Below are 21677 nucleotides of genomic sequence, written 5' to 3'. Positions count from 1 at the left end.
TAGTACAACTTGGCTGCAGTCAGTTTAAAACCAAGAAATTTGGCTTGCCTCGTTTGTGGAAAGGGCTGATTATTCTTAGTTGATAATGAATGCTTCTAAATGCTTCAGATCTATTCCTGATTTTGGAGACCATAAACCTTTAATGTACGGGCAGGTTATTATTGAAGGTGCTTGCAATACTGTTTTTTTTATGTTATTTTCATCACAGGGTTAGGGTCAGGGTTAGGGTTAGGAAAAGGGACACGGTGGCGCTGCAGGTTAAACCGCTGCACTGCTGAGCTTGCCGATCGGAAGGTCGGCGGTTCGAATCCGCACAACGGGGTGAGCTCCCGTTGCTAGTCCCAGCTCCTGCTCACCTAGCAGTAAGAAAACATGCAAATGTGAGTAGATCAATAGGTACCGCTTCGGCGGGAAGGTAACGGCGTTCCGTGTTGTCATGCCGGCCACATGAACACGGACGGGTCTACGGACAACGCCGGCTCTAACGGCTTAGAAACGGAGATGAGCACCGCCCCCTAGAGTCGGGCACGACTGGACTTTACGTCAAGGGAAGCCTTTACCTTTACCTTTACTTCATCACAGGAGACTGGAATGCTAAGGTGGGCAGTCAAATGACACCTGGAATTACAGGTAAGTATGGCCTGGGAGAACAAAACGAAGCAGGACATAGGCTGATAGTATTTTGCCAAGACAACTCACTCTGCATAACAAACACTCTCTTCCAACAACCTAAGAGACGGCTTTATACATGGACTTCACCAGATGGACAACCCCAAAATCAGATTGACTACATCCTTTGCAGCCAAAGGTGGCGGACATCTATACAGTTGGTAAAAACAAGACCTGGAGCTGACTGTAGTTCAGATCACGAACTTCTTATTGCACAATTTAGGATCAGACTAAAGAGATTAGGGAAGACCCACAGATCAGCTAGATATGAGCTCACTAATATTCCTAATGAATCTGCAGTGGAGGTGAAGAATCGATTTAAGGGACTGGACTTAGTAGATAAAGTCCCGGAAGAACTATGGACAGAAGTTCGCAACAAAATACATCCCAAAGAAAAAAAACCAAGAAGGCAAAATGGCTGTCTGCTGAGATGCTAGAAGTAGCCCAAGAAAGAAGGAAAGCAAAATTCCAGAGGTTAGCCAGAAGAGATAAGGAATTATTTTTAAACAAGCAATGCGCGGAAGTGGAAGAAGACAATAGAATAGGAAGGACAAGAGACCTCTTCCAGAAAATTAGAAACATCGGAGGTAAATTCCAGGCAAAAATGGGTATGATCAAAAACAAAGATGGCAAGGACCTAACAGAAGAAGAAGAGATCAAGAAAAGGTGGCAAGAATATACAGAAGACCTGTATAGGAAGGATAACAATATCGGGGATAGCTTTGACGGTGTGGTCAGTGAGCTAGAGCCAGACATCCTGAAGAGTGAGGTTGAGTGGGCCTTAAGAAGCATTGCTAATAACAAGGCAGCAGGAGATGACGGCATCCCAGCTGAACTGTTCAAAATCTTGCAAGATTTTGCTGTCAAGGTAATGCATGCTATATGCCAGCAAATTTGGAAAACACAAGAATGGCCATCAGATTGGAAAAAATCAACTTATATCCCCATACCAAAAAAGGGAAACACCAAAGAATGTTCAAACTATCGAACAGTGGCACTCATTTCACATGCCAGTAAGGTAATGCTCAAGATCCTGCAAGGTAGACTTCAGCAGTTCATGGAGCGAGAATTGCCAGATGTACAAGCTGGGTTTAGAAAAGGCAGAGGAACTAGGGACCAAATTGCCAATATCCGATGGATAATGGAAAAAGCCAGGGAGTTTCAGAAAAACATCTATTTCTGTTTTATTGACTATTCTAAAGCCTTTGACTATGTGGACCATAACAAATTGTGGCAAGTTCTTAGTGGTATGGGGATACCAAGTCATCTTGTCTGCCTCCTGAGGAATCTGTATAACGACCAAGTGGCAACGGTAAGAACAGACCACGGAAAAACGAACTGGTTTAAGATTGGGAAAGGAGTGCGGCAGGGTTGTATACTCTCACCCTACCTATTCAAGTTGTATGCAGAACACATCATGCAATGTGCTGGGCTGGATGAATCCAAGGCTGGGGTTAAGATCGCTGGAAGAAATATTAATCTCAGATATGCAGATGACACCACTTTGATGGCTGAAAGCAAGGAGGAACTGAGGAGCCTTATGATGAAGGTGAAAGAAGAAAGTGCAAAAGCTGGGTTGCAGTTAAACCTCAAAAAAACCAAGATTATGACAACCAGCTTGATTGATAACTGGCAAATAGAGGGAGAAAATGTAGAGGCAGTGAAAGACTTCGTATTTCTAGGTGCGAAGATTACTGCAGATGCTGACTGCAGTCAGGAAATCAGAAGACGCTTAATCCTTGGGAGAAGAGCAATGACAAATCTCGATAAAATAGTCAAGAGCAGAGACATCACACTGACAGCAAAGGTCCGTATAGTTAAAGCAATGGTGTTCCCTGCAGTAACATATTGCTGCAAGAGCTGGACCATAAGGAAGGCTGAGCGAAGGAAGATAGATGCTTTGGAACTGTGGTGTTGGAGGAAAGTTCTGAGAGTGCCTTGGACTGCAAGAAGATCAAACCAGTCCATACTCCAGGAAATAAAGCCAGACTGCTCACTTGAGGGAATGATATTAAAGGCAAAACTGAAATACTTTGGCCACATAATGAGAAGACAGGACAGCCTGGAGAAGATGTTGATGCTAGGGAGAGTGGAAGGCAAAAGGAAGAGGGGCCGACCAAGGGCAAGATGGATGGATGATATTCTAGAGGTGACGGACTCATCCCTGGGGGAGCTGGGGGTGTTGACGACCAACAGGAAGCTCTGGCGTGGGCTGGTCCATGAAGTCACGAAGAGTCGGAAGCGACTAAACGAATAAACAACAACACATCTTGCAGTTGATTAAACCATGCATGGATGCAATGAAGTCATAATTTATCTTTAAATTATGTTTTGTAATTCAGGGGCCAGGTTTAACCCCAAGTGTCTGCTTACAACCTGCTGCAAATATAACCTTCTAGTTTTTTTAACATGTCTATTTGAATTGGCAAGAGATTTTTAACTCCAAAAAGGATATCCATTGGGTTATTATGGATTTTGTAGTGTAGTTTCAGGGTACTGTTTAAGTTTATACATGGGGGGAAAGGTAGATAAGGAGGTCATTTCGAATAAAACCCAAGGTCTTGCTCTTGAGATAGCTTAAATGTAAGTTAATTTGTAATTTCTCCTCCCCATGTTTCATAGCTCACGTTAAATTAAGGAAAACTGATGAAAAACAGTCTTTAAAATAAAACATATCATACATATCTAGTATCGGACACATTTCCATTTGCAAAATATTCAGAAAAGTATAATACTCTTTCCCCAATTAATGTCCTATAAGGAAAACCGTGAAATAATATTGAATAATGCTGTCAGTAACAGGAGATAATTTTTTTAAAAAAGCATAATCCTATCCCGGTTTCTTCAGCAAAGGATCGTTACCTTGTTGTGGTGCTGGAGCTTGAGCACCTCAATGATGCCATGAGCTAAACCGTGAAGGGCCACCCAAGACGGGAAGGTCATGACAGAGAGGTCAGACTAAATGCGATCCCTGGGGAAGGTAATGGCAACCCACCTCAGTATTCTTGCCGTGAAAACTAAATGGATCAGTACAACCAGAGATATGTCGGTATACCATCGGAAGATGAGACCCCCAGGTCGGAAGATGGTCAAAATGCTACTGGGGAGGAACAGAGGATGAGCTCAACTAGCCCCAGACGTGATGACGCAGCTAGCTCAAAGCCGAAAGGACGGCTAGCGGCCGACGGTGCTGGTGGTGAACGGCGAATCCGATGTTCTAAGGATCAACACACCATTGGAACCTGGAATGTAAGATCTATGAGCCAGGGCAAATTGGATGTGGTTATTGGTGAGATGTCAAGATTAAAGATAGACATTCTGGGCGTCAGTGAACTGAAATGGACTGGAATGGGCCACTTCACATCAAATGACCACCAGATCTACTACTGCGGACAAGAGGACCACAGAAGAAATGGAGTAGCCTTCATAATTAATAGTAAAGTGGCTAAAGCAGTGCTTGGATACAACCCAAAAAACGACAGAATGATCTCAATTCGAATTCAGGGCAAGCCATCTAACATCACAGTGATCCAAATATACGCACCAACCACAAATGCTGAAGAAGCTGAAGTAGAGCAGTTCTATGAGGATCTGCAGCAACTACTGGACAACACGCCTAAAAGAGATGTTATTTTCATCACAGGAGACTGGAATGCTAAGGTGGGCAGTCAAATGACACCTCGAATTACAGGTAAGTATGGCCTGGGAGAACAAAACGAAGCAGGACACAGGCTGATAGAATTTTGCCAAGACAATTCACTCTGCATAACAAACACTCTCTTCCAACAACCTAAGAGACGGCTTTATACATGGACTTCACCAGATGGACAACACCGAAATCAGATTGATTACATCCTTTGCAGCCAAAGGTGGCGGACATCTGTACAGTCGGTAAAAACAAGGCCTGGAGCTGACTGTAGTTCAGATCACGAACTTCTTCTTGCACAATTTAGGATCAGACTAAAGAGATTAGGGAAGACCCACAGATCAGCTAGATATGAGCTCACTAATATTCCTAAGGAATATGCAGTGGAGGTGAAGAATCGATTTAAGGGACTGGACTTAGTAGATAGGGTCCCGGAAGAACTCTGGGCAGAAGTTGGCAGCATTGTTCAGGAGGCAGCAACAAAATACATCCCAAAGAAAGAGAAAACCAAGAAGGCAAAATGGCTGTCTGCTGAGACACTAGAAGTAGCCCAAGAAAGAAGGAAAGCAAAAGGCAACAGTGATAGGGGGAGATATGCCCAATTAAATGCAAAATTCCAGAGGTTAGCCAGAAGAGATAAGGAATTATTTTTAAACAAGCAATGCGCGGAAGTGGAAGAAGACAATAGAATAGGAAGGACAAGAGACCTCTTCCAGAAAATTAGAAACATTGGAGGTAAATTCCAGGCCAAAATGGGTATGATCAAAAACAAAGATGGCAAGGACCTAACAGAAGAAGAAGAGATCAAGAAAAGGTGGCAAGAATATACAGAAGACCTGTATAGGAAGGATAACAATATCGGGGATAGCTTTGACGGTGTGGTCGGTGAGCTAGAGCCAGACATCCTGAAGAGTGAGGTTGAGTGGGCCTTAAGAAGCATTGCTAATAACAAGGCAACAGGAGACGACGGCATCCCAGCTGAACTGTTCAAAATCTTGCAAGATGATGCTGTCAAGGTAACGCATGCTATATGCCAGCAAATTTGGAAAACACAAGAATGGCCATCAGACTGGAAAAAATCAACTTATATCCCCATACCAAAAAAGGGAAACACTAAAGAATGTTCAAACTATCGAACAGTGGCACTCATTTCACATGCCAGTAAGGTAATGCTCAAGATCCTGCAAGGTAGACTTCAGCAATTCATGGAGCGAGAATTGCCAGATGTACAAGCTGGGTTTAGAAAAGGCAGAGGAACTAGAGACCAAATTGCCAATATCCGCTGGATAATGGAAAAAGCCAGGGAGTTTCAGAAAAACATCTATTTCTGTTTTATTGACTATTCTAAAGCCTTTGACTGTGTGGACCATAACAAATTGTGGCAAGTTCTTAGTGGTATGGGGATACCAAGTCATCTTGTATGCCTCCTGAAGAATCTGTATAATGACTTAAGTAGCAATGGTAAGAACAGACCACGGAACAACGGACTGGTTTAAGATTGGGAAAGAAGTACAGCAGGGCTGTATACTCTCTCCCTACCTATTCAACTTGTATGCAGAACACATCATGTGACATGCTGGGCTTGAGGAATCCAAGGCTGGAGTTAAAATCTCCGGAAGAAACATTAACAATCTCAGATATGCAGATGATACCACTGTAATGATTGCCTATTCTAGAACATCAGACTCATGAACAGGATCACAAAGATATCTGATTTATTAAAGAATAGTATGCAGGATCACAAAGAAAGCTGAGAATGAAAAAAGCGCACCAAATGCAAACTAAAAACTCTCGGTACAAATGAGATCCCTCCCCCCCGTAGAACCTTCCCAAGCTCACAATCCCAGGTACTCCTAATGGCTTCTGATCGTCCGCGGGAAAAGTCCTTGAGCAGAGCACATAACCCAAACACATAGATGAAATGAACATAGATACAGAGCTTGGCACAAGGTTTCACAGCAGCTCCCTCCCAAACAGAAATGCGCATCAGTGCCATGGCATGTGAAACGTTACGATGTACAGTGCACATTGAAACAGTGAACATGACAACCACTTTGATGGCTGAAAGTGAGGAGGAACTGAAGAGCCTTATGATGAAGGTGAAAGAAGAAAGTGCAAAAGCTGGTTTGCAGCTAAACCTCAAAAAAACCAAGATTATGGCAACCAGCTTGATTGATAACTGGCAAATAGAGGGAGAAAATGTAGAAGCAGTGAAAGACTTTGTATTCCTAGGTGCAAAGATTACTGCAGATGCTGACTGCAGTCAGGAAATCAGAAGACGCTTAATCCTTGGAAGAGCAATGACAAATCTCGATAAAATAGTGAAGAGCAGAGACATCACACTGACAACAAAGGCCCGCATAGTTAAAGCAATGGTGTTCCCTGTAGTAACATATGGCTGTGAGAGCTGGACCATAAGGAAGGCTGAGTGAAGGAAGATTGATGCTTTTGAACTGTGGTGTTGGAGGAAAATTCTGAGAGTGCCTTGGACTGCAAGAAGATCCAACCAGTCCATCCTCCAGGAAATAAAGCCAGACTGCTCACTTGAGGGAATGATATTAAAGGCAAAACTGAAATACTTTGGCCACCTAATGAGAAGACAGGACACACTGGAGAAGATGCTGATGCTAGGGAGAGTGGAGGGCAAAAGGAAGAGGGGCCGACCAAGGGCAAGATGGATGGATGATATTCTAGAGGTGACGGACTCGTCCCTGGGGGAGCTGGGGGTGTTGACGACCGACAGGAAGCTCTGGCGTGGGCTGGTCCATGAAGTCACGAAGAGTCGGAAGCGACTAAACGAATAAACAACAACAAAATCCCGGTTTACTTAGAAGAAAGTCCCACTGATTTCAATAGGCTTACGCCCAAGAAAGCGAGTTCAAGAACAATAAACCGTCCCCCCGCCTTTGCTAGACAGAAGCAAGGCGAGGTCGCCTGTTGCAAAGTGACTTCCTCCCTCAGTTCATACGGCGCAGGCGTAAACCCTCCCTCTTCCCTCGGGGAGCAGCCATAACCAAAGGGTTAACGCGAGAGGGCGTACCTTTCAAAAAAAACTCCTCAAACCTGACCCCCCCTCCTTTCCCCCTTACATGGAACGAGGAGGTGCTGCAGCCTACCCTCCCCTCCAAGCACCATGCTGATCACGTGGAGGGAAATCCACAAATGAGGTTTAACTCATTTCCCACGTGCTTTCCCAGCGGTACCTGGCAGTCGTATTGGCCAATGAGAAGGCAGGGTGGGTGGAGGGAGGTGGAGGTTTGGGGTGGTCGTTTTTTTGACGGGACTACGGAACGGCAGCCTTTAGCTTTGGGATGGGGTGGCGAAGTCTCGTGTACAAAGAGCAGAGTGAATCACGTGTCCAGGTGGGAAATTTAGCATTCAGACGACGGTGGACCGATGCCTTTCATACCAAGGTATCTTTTCTAGGGGCTAGGATTGCCTAGCCTGACCTTGTACAGTGCTCCCGCCTCTCTTAAGTGGACTGCGTGACAAGTTCAGTTTCTCGATACTGTTGAAGCTGCATTCCTTTGCTTATTTAAAGTAATACGTAGAGTTTGCTTTTACATAAATATGCAGAATTGCATCGTCAAGGCTGCTTAGGATACTCGTTGAATTTGTCCCCAAGACCTCTTTGCCCCTAAGGGAACGGCTGTCCTCTGCTGGTTAGGGCAGGATCGGCACCACAAACAAATCTTCCTACCGAAACAAATCTGACTATTCTCCTTCTACCAATTGCCTATATATGAAATGCCGAACCGTCTATCTTTCTAACCATCCATCTGGAATGCCAAACCAGACACACATGCACACACGAAGTGCCAAACCAGTTGGTCCATATCTTTTAAAGGCATAGAATCTCATGAAACAACCCTAAAAAAGAAAAGCAAGGCTGATGCTTTTCAGCTATTCAGACCGGCAACCTCTGGAGATTTTATAGCAATAGGCACAAAATGGAGTTTTGAATTAAATCATATTCTTTTAAAAAGCATATTTGACATTTTTCCAACTACTTAGCTGAACACACGATAAGTATGAAAGATGTAAAACAGAGGTTCTTTATGTGAGTCAGTGATGCTGAATAGTTTCTTCCAAAAGTAAAACAGCTGTACAGCCTTTCCTGAAACCATAATTCGTTTGGAGTCCAAGTGCTATGAACTTTTATATGTGTTACACTGAGGGGTATGCAGTAAAGAGGATCTTATGACACCTTCAGTGCTACAGTGTTTGAACACAAGACATTTTGGGGGGAAATGCAGTATTGCAACTTTCATTGTTCACTTTCTGAACAATAACAGCTAAAAGTTCCACTCACACATTTGTGCAACTGTTCAAAACCCAACTCAGACCCAACTCCTAGCCAGTCTAGGATTGACCTCCAGAACAATTTTGGAGGGGGGAGGCAGGCCCTCATAGAAAGCTTGTTTTGCATGATGGTTCCACAGGACTATACTTCCCATGCACTTTTATAATTTCTGTCAAGGCTTGGCACTTTTCTCACATCGCTTGTGCTCTTCCACTAGAACGCCATTGCTTCATCCAATTGACACGGAAACTATCTGTTCTTTTGATAACCATTTTCTGTTCTAGGAATTACCTTTTTGTTGTGTCTTTGAATTCTTCTGATATTTTCTCACATGCTGTATAAGCTGAAATCTTCCTCAATAAACCTTTCACCTCCAGGCCTGCTTTTAGTGGGTCTCAGGTACTTCATATTTCATATGTTTCCATTCATACTTCACACAAATAAATTGAGTAAAGTTACAAATCATAATTGGTTATGTGCCTTCGAGTCGGTGTTGACTCCTGGCAACCACACAAATGGGCCTTCTCCAGGATAGATCTCTCTTCCTCATTTTTCCATGTCTTTTTCCATTTTCAGTATATTTACAGGTCTCTTTGTAACACTGTTTCTTGTCTCTTCTAACAGCTCTGAAATTCTTTGTCAGTTTCTTCCCGAGATCCTTGTTTTTCTTGGCTTTGGCTTCTCTTCTCTTCTTGACTGTTTGTTCTGATATCCAGCTTGCTTCTGTTTCTTGATCTTTGGCAGTCTCTTTTCACATTCATCCTTACATCACTGTTTGCATTCCACAGTTTCTGTGGTTTCTAATCAGTGATGTTCAGGACTATAAAGCAATTCCTGATGTTCTCCTTGAAAATAATGGGTATATGCTCAAGATCATATTGTGGAAACTAATTGGCTTTATTCTTCTGCTGTAGCTTGACTTGGAACTTGTACATGAGCAGTGATCTGTTCCACAGCCAGCTCCCAGCCACATCTTTGCTGTTATAACTGAGCTCTTCACCTCCTTGTACTAATAATATAATCAGCTGGATTTCTGTGTCCTCCATCTGGTGATGTCCATAAATACAGGCACCATTTTGTTTCTTTGAAGAATGTGTTAGCAATGAAGAAATCATTGGGTTGGCAGAAACTGATAAATTGTTCTCCAGCTTCATTTTGTTTACTAGGCCATATAATCTAACTACATTTTCCTCCTTAGTGTTTCCAACTTTGGCATTCCAGTCTCCAACCACACGCAGCACATCCTGCTTGCATGTTCTCTTAATTTCAGGTTGAACTTACTGTTTATTCTTCTGAATCAGTGGTAGGGGCATAAACTTGGATAACCATCATATTAAAGGGTTGTCTAAAAGTCTGAATAACATTATTTGGTCATTGACTGCATTGTACCCAAGTACTGTGTTTACTATATCCTTCCTGACTACAAAAGCAAGCATACTGAAATGAAGAAGACTTATTTCTGAGTTTAAAAAAAAGTTTTATGATTGGACAAGAAACCAAAGAACAAAAATAACTTATTCTAGCTTAAGTGAGGGCAAATTATTGCCCTCTCCATACGTTGGCTTTCAACTCCTAGAATTTCTGCCCAGCACAGTTCAACACATTGGAAGGTATTTGGCAGAGAAAAGTTGGTGTAGAGTATCTATTCTCTTCACAATATAAGACAAATAGCATCTTCAAGAGACATAATTTGAAAAATATAGGAGGACAGCTTACTACTTCTTCCTTAAACAGCACAGTCTTTTATCCCTTTTTCTATTTGACTTGTTTGGCCCTTCGATTGAGAATTTTTTCCAAACTCTGTTAGAGATTTCATAATCCTTCTGTATTATATAAATCAATAAATTATTATTTTTTTAAAATTAAATATTGTTGTTAAGTTAGGAGCTGACTTTGGGGAAACAAAGATAATACAAATTAGAAGCCTCATGTCCGTCAAATGTCTACAAGTATGAATAAAATTTATTAATCTAAATAGACAGTATATGGATTCACTGCAGAAAATTGAATTTGTGATGCATACATACATACAGACAGATTTTCTCTTATTTTCTAGTACTTAATTTACAAAATAGAGTTCCTGTTGGATAATAGATGAAGAGTAATAGTGCAAACATTTTGTTTCTTCCCAGTTGTACTAAGGATCTCTGTGACAGCTTTCCCTTGGCATGAAGTGCATAGTTACAGGGGGCAATGTGAAAGGTGAGCCACAAACAACAATTTTATTTATTTATTTGTTTATTTATGCAATTTATAAGGCTACCTAATTCTACAACAACTCCAGTGCAAACAGTCATACAGTGCCATTAAAACAAACAACCCCCCACCCAAATGCCATAGGAAAAACAACCATTAAAAGACAATCAAACATACAGGCCCACCACCCACTCTGACCCAAGACCTGGGGAAAGAACCAGGTTTTTAGAGCTCTTTTGAACATGGCCAGAGTATGGGCCAAACATATCTGGTGGGGATGGTGTTCCAAAGGCCAAGTGCTGGGACAGAGGAAGTGTGGTTCCTGAGACCCATCAATTGACACTGCTTAATAGATGGAACCTGGAATATGTTCATCTGGGCTAAGCAGAAGTCACAGAAGACAGATGGTCCTTTAGATAACTAGGCCCTGTGCCATGAAGGGCTTCACAGATAATAACCAGCATCTTAAATTGCATCCAGAAGCCTCCTGGTAACCAGTACAGTAGTTTGTAACAGCAAAAGTGTTACATGGGTCTGATGAGATATAACTATAATTGCCCATTCTGCCACATTCTGGACCAGCTGCAACTTCTGAATAGCTTTCTGGGTTAATCTTATGTAGAGTGCATTGCACTAGTCCAAACATGAGATGACCAAAGTGTGAATTACTACCTGAAGGGCCTCCTGGTCCCTGTAAGGACATAACTGGCACACAAGATGGATTTGTGCGAAGACCTACTCAGTGTGAGCTGCCACCTGCTCCTTGAGTCCGATTTTGTGAGTCTAAGAAGACCCCTAAATTTTGTATAAGGGGTCTTAATTTCTTATCTGGTCTTCCCAGATAGGAGTATAGTAGAGAGAACACACTCCTGAAGGAACTTTCTTATCAGTAAAACACCTATCTTTGCAGGATAGAGAGACGAAGAACAAATGGAGTATTAAAGAGAGGGAAAGGATGGTCCTGTTTATTTTTGGCTTTAGGCTTCTCCACTGTTGACATTACATGCACCCCTTCCCCACAGACAACCATAGAATGGAGAAGTAAAGCCAACCTTCATAAACCCCAATAATTAATTAGTAGAAGGAGGAAGTTGGGGTGGATAGTCTCAGACTATACAGATTCCTAGCTAGTATAAGAAACAGCATCTCACATTGCATGAGACTTCAACTTATCCAGTCCTTCATGTTCTTCTATCCCTTGTGCAGCCCTGGGGAAAGCGATACACGCTCTCTCCCGGATTGGAGATGAAATCTACGTTGAACCACTACAGGAAGGGGTGAGATGGGATCTAGGAGATATTTGTGTGGGGTTGGAGAACTTTTAAATGAATGTTATGTAAGTGGAAGGATATGTTTCGTAGAAAAAATAATGCACTTCTTTAAAAAAGTTGAAAGTAAAATGTTATGGGAAAACTGAGTTAAGGAATTTAATTCATTTGCCAGTCTGGCGCAGAAATAATATATAAAAACTTGCAATATACTGTAAAGGATAGAACAAGAGATAACGGAAACCTGCTGTGCTGAGGCTATTATTGTATGCAATGTATTTATTGAATACAAATCCCAAAACTGTTCATTGGGGCATATCCCTAGGTGGCCAAATGTGAGGAAATTATTTTGTGGGAATAACAATAAAATCCTGGTAAGCACTGAAATGACCAAAGCAGGGCTACTATGTAGTCTAAATTGGTGTGTCTGTGTAGCTCAATTGTCAGCAATTTTGATTTGTACCAGGAGCTGCCTGATAATTCAGGTTTGCTTTATGTTTGGACCAATTATGCCGAATCTTTACAAGGTATGTAGTGACTGACCAGGAAAGGAATCAGGTAGATAGTTGAAATTAAATAGCAACCTCAGGGTGCTGGACTGCAGGCAGGTTTCACTGTTGGGAATGTAAAGAAAGGAATGTAAAATAAAATCGCCAATATTGGAATGCCTTTATTCAACTCTGTTGGGTGACAGCAGTCACATTGTGTATTATTCTGGTCATAGTTCACCTCAAAAGATCCACTGCATAGCTGGGGCAGAAAAAGAGAATCAGGATCCAGTAAGAGCTGCTAAGGAATACTGGTGTAAAGTTGCTGTTTCCTCTGCGGTCTGCATGTGGGAGGCCCATAGATGCCGGTTGGAACCATAGAATGCTGTACCCTTCTTAGCTGCTTGGTATTAGAAATCTAAGAGGAAGCCAAGGGCTGGAGGGATGGGGAGACACTTCTTTTCTTACTGTTATTTCCTGTTTTACCTTTCCAGTTGTCTCTGCGTGCAATAAACACATCTCGCTCTGCCTATGCCTGCTTCCTGTTCACCCCACTCTTCTTCCAGCACTATCAGCCTGGGGAATCTGGATCAGACCCAGGTGTGGGTGCTTTCCGATGCAAGGTGCTCATGAAGGTGAGGTGCTCCTGATAGCTGCAGAAAGTGTGCAAACTCTCCTCAGAACTCAAGTAAATATTCCCTCTCTGGGTTCTTGTGGTCTCTGGACCCCTTTGCAGTCACTGACATGGTTGGAAGTGTGTTGATTCATGCTACAGGTAGTAGCAGAATATTAGCATGTCACTGTGCTAAGCTAAACCATTCTTCTGATGCTGTTTTTGTGTAAAGAAAAGCATTCTTTTATGCCATTTTCCACCAGCAATATGAAGTAGTACAATCCAGTCACAGTTTTACCATCTCATTTGTCAGCCTTCTCTAATATGACTCCCTCTAAATTTTTTGGGAAAGCAGCTCTGATAGTTCCCAGGTGGCCTAACAGTCCCAGTGCTATCTGGAGAGCACCAGGTTGGGGAAATCTGGTGTAGATGCAGCAGTGTGGCTATTTCCAGGATGTTCTGCTAGCTGGTTTCTTCCATTACAAGGTCTTTGGATTGAGACAGTCCCCTGATCTCTTGAAGTATATCTTGTTTTCACAAATTCAAAGGGCCAGAAGGAAGGCTAGTGGCCACAGAGTTAAGCAGTGACTATTGTTTCAATGTCAGTATATCAATATCCTGCCTTTTCTCTAGGTGGTTCAAGGTCATGCAGGTCAGGAGCAAGCAGATTGGATGTTTTGGATGACACTCCCAGGATCACTGCCATTGGGCATTGTGGCAGGAGCTTGGAGTTCTCCAAAACATCGAAAGGGCACAGGCTGCCTCTCCCTGGTAGGGGCAATTCTTTTTCCTTCCATAGTTATATTCAAAGATAGTTTCTGGTTTCCCTAACTTGCTAACATGATTACTGAATTAACATGTCATGCAAGACATTGATAATAATAAACCAGTCAAATGAGTTGGGTTTGCTTAATGTACTAAAACCACACATAAAACTAACCAGGGTTAAACCTATTCCAGCTTAGGAGGTTGTGCAGATCCAGCTGTTCAGTCTGTAACTAACCTCATTAAGTGAACCTGACCTTTGAGTGGCCCACTGAGTTTAAAAGCTATCTTGGGGTTTGAACTTGAATCTTCTCCATCCCAATTTGTCACTCAAGCACTGTGCAGAATGTGGCACTCTTCATTTGTTTAAGAACAATCTCACACAATTGTGCCTTGCAGTCTTTCTTAGCTGTATTCCGCTCACTCCCTTCTCTGGAGAAGACAGTGGAGAAATGTCTCATGTCACTGAATCCCCGGATGAACCGATTCCGTGTGCAGCTGCATTGCAAATATGGTGAGCACTGGGGAAGAGCCCTGCTTGAATGTGGAAGGGATTAAGTTTAGACAATAGAAAGGGGCTGCAGGAAGATTTAGATCCAGTGGTCATTTGAATGGAGGAATGATCACCCGTGGTTCAGGAATATTACAACATATTGATACCTAAGTGGGACAGTGGGATCCAAGAGTGGTTCAGATGAATTTGGAAAAAGAAGTACAGTCAGGAAGAAAGAATCCATTGAAAGTCTGTTGTAAAAGCCACAGGCCTGTACCACTTTTTAACTGGGGTAGTAAAGGGCTGCAAAGAGCCTGAACCTCTGTACGAATGAAGAGATCAGAGTTTGTTCACTTGCTGAAGGCTAAGGAAATGAAAAATCGGTATCTGATGTCTTCAGGTGCTGGGAACAGAACTTCCAGCCACACTGCCAGCAAATTCCTGCAGTTTAAGAAGTGGGAACCAGAGAAATTGGTTTGGTCCATTAGTTCGGCTTTTTTTTCCTCTCTGTCATCCGTAAGAAGCATAACAAAGAGAGAAAGACTGTATTAGCTACCCACAGCCAGCAGCTGCTGCTATGTTCTCTGCAATCCCCATCTCCTTTCTTTTCAGTGCTTCAGTAGTATAATCAGAAGAAACATATCCAGTTCTTCTCAGCCATTCCCATAAGTTGTACCTCAAAGACTTAATTTTTGTGGGCCTTTCTTCAGAATGTGGTTTGCGGGGTGGGGTGGGGTGGGGTGTGTGCCACATTTTACAGAGTAGACGGCCACAAGGCAGGACTACCCCATGTAGTCATGCTGCCTCTCCATGTGACATCACCTGCATGGAATAATCTTAAACTCCAAATACAGCATCAGGCTTGCAAGTTTCCTGCCAGCATGTAATTTACTAATAAATGATACCAGGTTCCCATTGATGAATTCAGCCTGTCCTCACAAGTGCTTTTTTCTATCCCATTCCATCTTAGTGACAATGTTTTCTTTGAAATCCATAGCATAAGAACATAATCTTATGGGACAGAAAAAACATCAGGCCAATTCTCTGAGTCAGATATTCTCCGCCTTCTGGGGGTGGGGGCTGAAATTCTAATGTCCCTTCTCCTCCTGCAGAAATGACTGCAGTCCTTATTTCTCTGAGATTGGCATTTCAGCTTTGGAGGCCAAAGAAAGGCGGTGAATGTGAGCAGGCCTTCAGATACCTTTTCTTCTCCTTCTATCCACCCACCCCCTGCCCGCCCCAATTCCCTGGTCCTGGAACTGATGTATAACTAATCATGTACTTCCCATTATTTGCAGTGGGAAGAAGATAGTTTCCCAGGGGCCGGGGGGGGGGGAGCAGGGGGGAGAGAAGTCCGATCAGAGAATTGGATTTAAATGTCTCTCTTTTACCTCAGCAGAATTTTGGATGTTTTAGAGTTCTCTGCAACAGCTTTCACTAACAAGAATCTTACTTATATTTGAACCATATATCTGAATGTTGTTAATGAACAGGAACAAGCTTCTCTCTTTCACATATTCCTCTTTTGGTGTACTGTAAGTGCTTCTGTGGTTTCATTTATCAGTTTACTTTAGTTGATGAAAAAAAAGGATGGTATCTCCCACATACAAGAAGCAAGAGTAGTCTGTGTTTGTGAAGGTCATTCTTCCATACGGTGGCAGTGATATACTCAGCTGCCTCCAGATTATATGACCTGAAGATGTCCCTTATTCTGCAGTATTTCAAATATGCCTGGTTCAGGAAAAATTATTTTGCAAAAGTATACTGTTGATGATACTATCTCTTGCTATGATCTGTGCAAACACAGCAGGTGGTCTCTGGCAGAGCCACTAAAATAAAAAGTATTAAAGCATTCCTACCTAAAAGTTTGGAACATTGGAGTCTTTTTGCCAAAATCTTGCAAGATTTCACTTTGGGAGCATCTGAAATCTTGTCCGGCTTTGCAGTATCACTTGTACACTTTCTGAGAACGGTCTACATGTGTTGTGTGCACAGATACAGTTATTGTGAACTGGGGGGAAGGGTATGTGTGGCTTCAAAGCTGTCTATGACAATCTGGGCTTGGAAGCTAAGCAGCATCATGGATGGGAAATTATCACAGAATGCCTGAACTACGGGCTAGATGGAGACATTGGAAAAAATTGCAGTGGAAGTCAGCAGTAAGCTTACTTCTCTACTGATGCTAAGAAACCTGGATGATCATCTCTATGAAGTCACCAGGAGTTGAGCTCGAATCAAAGGAGATTTTAGCTTTCATGATCTGCATAAAGGAAACAGCTGAGAATGACTGGATTGTGAATTGGATCTAACCAGAAAGAAGCATGAACTGTTTTAACAGTGCTATCTTTAATGAATGCATAGAAAAGTTTTTTCACTTTTTAATAAGCACATATTTCATCAAAAGCTTTTACTTTTCCCCTCACAAATACCACTTCCCCCCCCCTTTCATCCTTGAAAGGAACAAATGCCACTTTCTTCTCAAATCTGTTGTACCTCCGGCAGCAGTCTTTTCTTAATGTGGCTCAGGACCCTCTGAGAGATATGCCCTAGGCCATTTTTCCTGAGAATCAGATTGGCTTCATGTAATGTGGTTTGGTTGGTTTCATCTTATATGGGATCTAGTCAATGTTGGCATAATCAACCAAGGATGACTTAGTGTAATAATTCTGTGTGTTCACTCTCTCTCTCTCTCTCTCTCTCTCTGCCTCTCTCATATTCACTGCAGGGGTTGTCAAGACTCACGATTTGTCATTCCAGGAATGTGAATTGTTACAGGCTGTCTTTGACACAAGACAATATGCCCATCTGCTGCGTGCCCCTCCCAGGTGGGATCATGATCTGATTGAGAGGGATTGCGGTGCACGGGGATGGGAGGCTATTAGGGTTTAGATGCACCTGAGGGAATGGCACTGGCAGTACCACACTTGTGTTGTATGCATCCTTTGCACAGCGAATCCCACCATCCAGAGGCTGTTCCTACGCATCTGTACAGTAGGCAAGGCTGCTATACTGTCAGCATGGCATAATTTACCAGTGTTGAAATGGGTGGGAAGATGCTTTGGGAATTACACATTCCCCTCTCCTCCCCCAGATTAAGCTGGTGAGTATGAGAATATGTCATGTGAACAAATGATGGGAGGAAAGTGATGAATGCTTTGTGTAAGCCAATGCTGTTGTCCCAATTAAATTACTAAGACAATAAGTACTAAGTACAGAAGGGAATTGGGGATGTTCACCCATGAAGTTTTCTCTCTCCTGCTCAGCCCTTTTCTTGCCTCTCCTCCATCCAATTCAGGCTATTGGTAGATGCTGTGGTTCATTTCCCACTGACCCTGGCTGAGGTGACCCTGGGTGCCAGCCCTGATGGGAAGGTGACTCTCCGCAGTTACCTGGAAGAAGAGACAGGTGAGCTGCCCACCAGGCCTTGCTTCCAACTCATCCCCCAAACCTGGCAAGACAAGGCTTCCTTAGCCTCCCTTAAGAAACTGTTATGTGGCTAGCAGGTTTCAGCATAAGGGTCTTCCTAGCAGTGTGGCTGTAAATACCTTGAGTAGACTATCTTCAGCAGTCTGCATCTGCCTTTTTTATTGTGCTTCCTCATGGAAAGTGGTACAGAATGGAGATAGGTGGTTATGCGAAGAGATGTTTTCTGATCCATCTCTTTGTGACAGAGCCAAGTCGGATGATGGTGACAGAGATGTGTCTGAGTGAGGATGAGTTCCAGGCCTTCCACATCAAGCAAGAAACACAAGTAACTTTCTGCCTTAAGGAATTCCGGGTGAGCATGCATACAGCCTCCTGCCTGCTTTGGGATGGGTTGAGTTTGTTCTTTCCAACCTGCTTCATCATTTTTCTCTCCCTCTTCCCCATTTTTAGGGTTTTTTGAGTTTTGCTGAGTCCTCGAATCTTTCCCTTGATATCCACTTTGACATACCTGGCAGGTAGGACTTAAGGAATGTAGTAAGCAGCTTAACAATCAGAGCCTCCATCTGCAGTGGCAGCAGGCCATTTTAGAGTACAGTAGTGAATAACACTTGCTGGAAGGCATCAGTATTGTTTCACAGTATTGCTTTGGGGGTTTCCAGAGTGGCTTCTCAGAGACCCTAGACTGATCTAACCATTCTGCTTATATTCTTTAAAAAAAGGCAGTCTTTGTAAGCATCAGTGAACTTATTTTCTGTTCTGCTTCACCAGAGGCATTGGTACCTTGGCCTGGTCAGCTTGGACATGTTTCCATTCTTGCTGATTTTTCTTTGATTTCCTTCCAGTTGAAATACCTATGCCTTCCCTTCCCATTTTTATCTTCACAGGCCAGCTATCTTTACTGTGGAAGATCCTGTGCTGGAACTACAGCTGGTCCTGGCCACGCTTTCCGAATCAGAAAGTCGTCTATCGGCCTGGTAAGAAATATTCTATCTCCTGTGCTAAACACAGACAGAGATAAAACAAGTTGCTGGAATGGAACAAAGCTTTTAACAGGGCCCCCATCTCTCCTTGGCATACAGGAAGGTAGTGTCACTTTGAAATGGGCAATTTTGTTACCTATTCAGCTGAGCTGTTTGTCATTCTCCAGTCTTGATGAGCTACCGTCTTAGTGGGGATCCATGGCTGCTTTAATTACTTGTGGAATAGTTTAGTATTTTGGCTTTAAATTAATTATCTTCTGCTATTCAGCTGGCTGTGTCAAACCCTTGATGTTTGGGATGAGGACTCCATTGATTGGATAAGAACTTAACCATGTGTTCCCAAGGAAGGAAGGCTTTCCCTAGGATTGACGAGGTGCCTTCTCCAAGAAAGGAAGCTAGGCCTCCATAGCTAATACGCCTGTCCTCTTTCACCTCTTCCAGCACTCACAAGCCGGTTGCCCCAGCCTCTGATTTCACCAACGATGGCATTGATGCCTACATGGTAGCCATGGAGACCACATGCGATGGAGCAGAACCGTCTCCCAGCCCCACTTTCCCCACAAGACATCCCAGTTCTGAGACCAGGGAGTCAGAGAGTGAAAATGAGGATACTATCCTTGGCACACCACCACAAAAGAGGGTAAGTGGAACAAGCTTCTACTGCTCAGGGTATGAAAGCATAGTGGAGGGTGGCAGGCATTGGCCTAGAGAATCTCCTGACCATCCACATTCAAGGATGGGAGGAGCAGGAGCATGGACACATGTACTTTTCAGTACAGGAAGGTGTGACTGTTGCAGTACTTATTGGCATCTACCCACACTGCCCCTTCTGCATGCACTGGTGACTACTTTAGAGTATGACGCATCACTTAGTTCAGAAGCAGGGGAGAAGCTTCTAAAAAGGTCATATTGGGACAGTGTCTTGGTGATGGCACTGAAGTGGGTAGGGTGGGGATTTCAAGGGAGAATTTCTTGGGGAACAGATCAGTCCTGCTGATTGTGACTGTTATTGAAAGCAACAGAGTAACAGGATCCACTTAACACACTGAGCCAAAATGCATACGACTTCTGCAGTGGTGACCACAGGCACCTGCATCAAGAACTGCCTACCATGACTTCCTGGACCACTTACATATTCTCTACACCCAACCATTGTGGTTTGTAAAATATGGTCTAGGGCTGTGTGTGCATGGACCCACTAGTGTGTTGTTTAATAATTTGTGGCTCAGCTGACTGTACTTCAGTGTGATCTGTGTACCAGCTTAATTACTTACAACCATTTCCATCCCTCGCAGTCGGTCTGAACTTATGACTAACTTCAGTTGGAGCTGAGCCATTATTTACTAAATTTTAATGGCAGCAGCCAGGCTTTGTTAATCATTCTATTGCAAAATCAGGGTTTTTTTCTTAAGTCATTTGAAAAGGGTGTGGTGTGGTGGAGAGAGGTCTGGTGAAAAGTATACATTTGGGAGCAGCTTCGGAGTGGTTGGGAGGAACAGGGAAAGGAGGCAAACACTCATCCTGTAGGTATGGTAAACTTTATTCCGAGTATCATCTACCTCTTTTCTTCGAGCATTTCTAGAGAAAACTTGTGTGTGCTTTTTAAACTCTCTCCCATTGTCAGTTCTTGATGTGGAAACGTTCAAGCACGCGTGCATCTTTGCAGGTTTCTTTCTCCCCAACTGTATTTTCTTTTGCAGTTTCGTTCCTTGTTCTTTGGATCGGTTCTAAGCCAGTCCCAGGCAGGGACTCGTTCCTTTTGCAGCCAGGAGGTACTTGCAGAGGACAGTGAGGGAGATTCGTGAGCTCATCTCGATGGCTATGCATACAACACACCTCCAAATCAAAACGCGTCTTTGGCAGGTTAGGATCCTAATCCAGCCCACCCCATCAGAATACCTTCAGACAGCTGTTTGTTGGCATTTTTTAATTAAATGAACTGTCGTGGAACTAGTATCTCCAGTGCAGAACTATAATAGAATCACCATCTCATCCCAGCCTTTTTTCTTTTTTTGGAAAAGCAGAAATGTAAGAGACATTTCCTGCTTTGGGTTTGCAGCTAATGCAGAGCTCTAACACATTCATTTTATAACAGATATACTTCTCAATGTTTTGATGGCAATGTATACTGTTGCTGTGACAAAGACCAGCCTTGTAGGTTTCCTTTAGAGCCTTCTACTGTTTGGAGCCAGCTCTCCTCTCATTCCCTGTAATTAACATGTTTTATCACCAAACCTCTCGTTAGTTGGAAGGCATCTGGGAACGGAAAGTGAAATGAGGAGAAAAAACTAGGATGGCCCTAAAACTGCCATTATTCAGTAAATATGGAAGGTGGCAAAAGGCTGGGCCTGATCCCTTATTACTTCCTCTTGCTTTCTCCAGCCACTTAATCTAGCCTTGAAGTTAAAGGCTAAACCCACTCTTAGTTAAAGGACTTGTTTTGTACAGTGCTTCTGAAGAGTAGGCATGTGGTAAAAAGAAAATCCCTAAAATTACTTCTTTTAGACAGAGAAATGATTGAAGCAACAGTTCAAATCAAAGGATTGCCTCTACAGAGGACATAACAGAGAATACAGTCAAGAGTTCCATCATGTACTTCCCCGTAGAAGGCTGTATCAAGTCAAATGTGGGATGACCTGGATTTTCCTGGATTCTCTGCCCTTCTAAGAGGAAGATTGTTTCCACTTTTCCCACAAGTGATCAAGGTACAAGACTCAACAACCCTCCAGAGCTGCTGTATTAAAGTGTGCGACAACCAGATTCTGACTTCATTGGTACAACTTTCTCAGTTGCTTGCACATTTTCCCAAATTAGTCCATTCATACACTTC

At 43.0% G+C, this 21677-nt stretch overlaps 1 protein-coding gene across 2 annotated transcripts; it reads left to right on the top strand.

Annotated features, from left to right (window-relative positions):
• Positions 1-7607: 7607 nt before the first annotated feature.
• On the top strand, positions 7608-21607 carry RAD9A (RAD9 checkpoint clamp component A). Of its 2 annotated transcripts, XM_063289018.1 has the most exons (12): positions 7608-7728; positions 10751-10820; positions 12021-12091; positions 13065-13205; positions 14348-14462; positions 17167-17266; positions 17737-17846; positions 18113-18219; positions 18318-18382; positions 18752-18841; positions 19289-19487; positions 20548-21607. In XM_063289018.1, the coding sequence occupies exons 2-12, from the start codon at positions 10787-10789 to the stop codon at positions 20650-20652; spliced, it is 1137 nt and encodes a 378-aa protein (XP_063145088.1). In that variant the 5' UTR covers positions 7608-7728; positions 10751-10786; the 3' UTR covers positions 20653-21607. The 2 variants fall into 2 exon arrangements, with proteins under 2 accessions (XP_063145088.1, XP_063145089.1); XM_063289019.1 differs by lacking the exons at positions 7608-7728; positions 10751-10820 and having other exon boundaries at positions 13065-13258.
• Positions 21608-21677: the final 70 nt, after the last annotated feature.

This window comes from Candoia aspera, chromosome 1 (genome assembly GCF_035149785.1).
Source record: "Candoia aspera isolate rCanAsp1 chromosome 1, rCanAsp1.hap2, whole genome shotgun sequence".
Lineage (NCBI taxonomy): Eukaryota > Metazoa > Chordata > Lepidosauria > Squamata > Boidae > Candoia > Candoia aspera.
This window is presented reverse-complemented; position numbering and strand designations above follow the sequence as displayed.

Coding starts and splice junctions, on each gene's coding strand:
- RAD9A (XM_063289018.1), top strand. CDS start 10,787: ATGAAGTGCATAGTTACAGGGGGCAATGTGAAAG. Junction 12,092..13,064: donor TTGAACCACTACAGGAAGGG/GTGAGATGGGAT, acceptor TTACCTTTCCAG/TTGTCTCTGCGTGCAATAAA. Junction 17,847..18,112: donor TTACCTGGAAGAAGAGACAG/GTGAGCTGCCCA, acceptor TCTTTGTGACAG/AGCCAAGTCGGATGATGGTG.